The sequence below is a fragment of the Carlito syrichta genome, unplaced genomic scaffold (genome assembly GCF_000164805.1).
Source record: "Carlito syrichta isolate Samal-C Ts95f unplaced genomic scaffold, Tarsius_syrichta-2.0.1 Scaffold307017, whole genome shotgun sequence".
Taxonomy (NCBI): Eukaryota; Metazoa; Chordata; class Mammalia; order Primates; family Tarsiidae; genus Carlito; species Carlito syrichta.
Window position 1 is genome coordinate 34,585 of NW_007251113.1, and position 3,875 is coordinate 38,459.

The 3,875-nt window shown below is 59.4% G+C and overlaps 1 protein-coding gene across 1 annotated transcript in view; it reads right to left on the minus strand.

Annotated features, from left to right (window-relative positions):
* The window catches only part of CROCC (ciliary rootlet coiled-coil, rootletin), a 54,477-nt gene that overhangs the window by 32,599 nt on the left and 18,003 nt on the right, over positions 1 to 3,875 (minus strand). The window contains exons 2-3 of the mRNA XM_021715340.1: positions 3,201 to 3,336; positions 1,637 to 1,791 (exon numbers count right to left, since the gene is read on the minus strand). Coding sequence (XP_021571015.1) covers positions 1,637 to 1,791; positions 3,201 to 3,336 — 291 coding nt within the window. The remainder of the gene's footprint in view (positions 1 to 1,636; positions 1,792 to 3,200; positions 3,337 to 3,875) is intronic.

Below are 3,875 nucleotides of genomic sequence, written 5' to 3' on the forward strand. Positions count from 1 at the left end.
CCTTCCGCCTCAGCCTTCCAAGTAGCTGGAACTACAGGCGTGAGCTACCACGCCCAGCTATTTTTTTATTTACTGTAGAGATGAGGTCTCGCCAAGGTGGGTCTCAAACCCACAGGCTCAGGCAATTCACTCACCTCAGCCTCCCAAGGTATGGGATTACAGGCTGAGCCACCGAGCCCAGCTGAGACCCCATCTTTTAATAAAAAGGGAGTTGTGGGAGACATGTAATGGTCCTGACCTTGGTGCATTCAATGTAGAGCACCCAGCACATGCCTGGCACATAGCAGGCACTTGATTAATAGCTGCTATTACAATCATTACGGCCCCTGCATGCTTCCCGTCTGCACACACTCTGTCCCGCATGCAACTCCCTTACCAGTCCTCAGCCACTATCTGCTTCCCAGGGTCGCCTCACATGAGCCTGGGGGCCCAAGGCATTCGACATGTCAGGAACATCCTGCACTCCTGGGCCTGCCATACCAACCCCCGCCTCAGGCCCCAGGGCCCCCATGAGCCTGCAGCACAGGTCCCAGGTGATGTGAATCCTGTCTGGACAGAGACAGGCCTGGCTCGTCCTCCCTTCCCCACGTGGTTCTCACCCCAGTGGGCAATAGCAACAGGTCTGGCTACCCCAGATGCCCTGAAGAACACTGTGAAGCACATACCCGCCAGGCCCAGCATGCACCACTGCCTCAGCCCCAGGGCCTACAGCAATGGGAACACAGGGAGATGCCCAGAGACTGAGGGGAAGAGGGCCTCTAGGGATCTTGTCCTCTGTACTCCAAGCAGGCCAGTGACAGGCAAGAGTGAAACATCCCTGGTGCCAGACACTGTACTGCATTATCCCATATCTCCACATTCTGTTACCAACCCCACAGGGTGGCTCAGAGGGTGGGTGGCTTGCTCAAGGCCACTCAAGGTGGCAGAGCCACAATCCCAGCCCAGGCCAGTCTCGCTCCAGGGCCCACTTTTTTTTTTGAGTTGGAGTCTCACTCTGTCACCCAGGCTTGAGTGCAGTGGCATGCTCACGGCCACCGCAGACTCAACCTGCTGGGTTCAGGTGATCCTTCTGTCTCAGCCTTCCAAGTAGCTGGAACTACAGGTGTGCACCACCATGCCCATCTAAATTTTTTATTTACTGTAGAGATGAAGTCTTGCCAAGTTGCCCAGGCTGGTCTCAAACCCGCGGGCTCAGGCAATCCTCTCATCTTGGCCTCCCAAATTGCTGGTTTATAGGCATGACCCACCGTGCCCAGTCTTTTTTTTTTTTCAATGAGCAAGGGTCTTACTCTGTCGCCCAGGTTGGAGTGCAGAGGCACAATCACAGCTCACCGCAGCCTCGACCTCCTGGGCTCAGGCAATCCTTTTACCTCAGTCTCCTGAGTAGCCGGGACTACAGGTGCACGCCACCACACCTTGCTATTTTTTTTTTGCAGAGACCAAGACTCACTATGTTGCCTAGGCTGGTCTCAAATCTCGGCTCAAGTGACCCTGCCACCTCAGCCTCCCAAAGTGTTGGGGTTAGAGGTGTGACCCACTGCGCCCAGCTCTGGGTCCACCCCGCTTGCAGGCCTGGTCCGGACGCCCCCTACCATCACAGTAGGGGAGCCCTGGCCCAGCCGCAGGCAGCACCCACCCTCTCGCTGACCGCGTTGTACTTAATGGCCAGCTCATCGCGCTCGGCGCGGCTCTGGGCCAGCAGGTCCTCCACACGGGACAGCTCCTGCTGCAGTAGCTGGTTCTCCTCCTGCAGTGACAGCAGCGACGCCATCTCTGCAGCTGGCAACGGAACTGCAAGGGACAGAGGACACACAGTTGACTTCTGCCTGGGGCAGTGGGACATCTTCCCCCTATAGGCACCCACAAATTACTTGGGGCAGGAAGATCACCCAGGCCCCTGGGAGGAGCCCGTAGGGTGCAGGGGGCAGCCGCATCAGGCCTGCAGTCGGAGCTGAGGATCAGAAGGTAGGGCTGGAGGGTTAGAGTCAGACGTAAAGTGGACACAATTCCAGCTAAGGGGTGGCCCCAGCAGGCCTCAGAGGTGCCGGAGAGAGGCTCAGTCTAGGGAGGGTAGGCCCTGAGTTCTTGCTCCTTCCTTCTCCAATCACTAGTCTTTTCTGGGCCTCAGCTTTGTTCATCTGTAAAATGGGTGGAACAGTAACCAGACCCTGCCAGAAAAGCAAGAAAGTCTCACTCAAAAGAAAGGCGAGGGCATTAGGTCACTCTTTTTGTTTTTTGAGTCCGAGTCTCACTCCGTTGCCCAGGCTAGAGTGCAGTGGCACGCTCACAGCCACCCCAGCCTCAACCTCTGGGCTCAGGCAATCCTCTCGCCTCTGCCTCCCAAAGTGCTGGGATTGCAGGCATGAACCACCATGCCCGGCTCATGTCACGTTTAAGGCCAGGGCTCAGGATGGTATAGGTCAGGTTGTAAAAAGGAGGAGGAGAAGGGAAGGAGAGAAAGAACAGCCAGAGAGAGAAGCGGGGCTGTTCACCTCCTGGGCTCCCCTCCTGCCCTGGGAGAACTGGACACACGCCGCAGGCCTCAGGCAGCACAGCCCCTAGGCCCTTGCAGCCTGGGTGAGGGCTCTCTAGTCTCAGCCCTGCCAGGGGCGCCAGGGTCTCAACACCCCTGTGCACCCAGGGAAAGGCCTGTGCCTAACCTGGCAGCTGAACAGGGACTGTGGCAGAGCACCAAGAACACCATCCAGGAGAGCTGTGGGCATACCAGCTGCCACTGACCGGGCCCTTCCCAGACCCTCAAACCACATAATGAGGCTGTGCGGCCCCCACCAGGAGGCAGGCGCCATCAGTCTTCCAGCCTCGGACTTCCGCAAAGCCCCGGTCTGACCTGAGCTCCCCTCCCCCTGTAACCTCAGGTTCAGCCAGCTCACACCTTCCCCGGAGGGAGTATGGTCTCTGGGGTTCAAGTCTTTGCAGCAGGATGCAGGCAAGCAGGCAGGGGATGCTCAGCCCTTCCCTTCTAGCTGCACCACATGGGGAATGCATCTGGGCAAGTTACATGGCTGAGCCTCTGTTTTCTCATCTGTAAAGTGGGTGTCTCCGCTGCAGGGCTGTGTTGACCCCAGTGAGTGGTCAAGAAATGGAAGCTATAATTGTTCTCATCACGGTGACCGCTGAGGAGGGGGTGCGAGAAGAGGGACACAGGCAGCGTCTGTGGAGAAGGCGTGGGTGGGTGGTACCTGGGATCTCAGGCTGGGAGAGGTGGCGGGTGACGATTTCCCTGATGCGGGCAGGCAGGCGGGCGGTCTGCGGGTCCTGGGACGGGTCCTGCTCTCCCCGGCCCTTCTCCTGGCCCAGGACGCTGCTCTCCAGCGTCTGTGGGAAAAGGGAGGGGGGGTCTTCAGGGCACCTGGGACCCTGGGCTCCCGGCCTCGATGGAAGGAGAGAAGCAAAGTCCGGCCGCCCAGGGTGAGGGTCCACAGGAAGCCCCCAAGATGGAGGGAAGCCTGGGAGTTAGAATCCCAAAAAGCCTCGCGGGAGGGGCTTCCCCTGTGTCCCCTGCCCCAGGAAAAGAGGATCAAACCCCACAGCCAACTCACAAACCCACGGGGGCCTGGATGGGCGAGGACCCTGCTGGGCCAGAGGTCACCCACGTGCGTGCTCCAGCAGCTGGGCCTAGGGGCCCCTCCCCCAATACAGGGCACTGGGACAGGGCCACAGCACTGCACCACGTGCCCCTCGACCCCAGCCCGGCCGGGAGCCGCAAGTTGGGGCCCCCATATATCCCGCTAACACACCCCTTGATGCCAGAGATGCACCCGCCTCACCGCTCCTGCTGGCCCACGCTTCCCGCCTTGGCCAGGGTAGGCACAGCCCCCAGGACCCACCTGGATAACTGCCTCCAACGCCAGCTG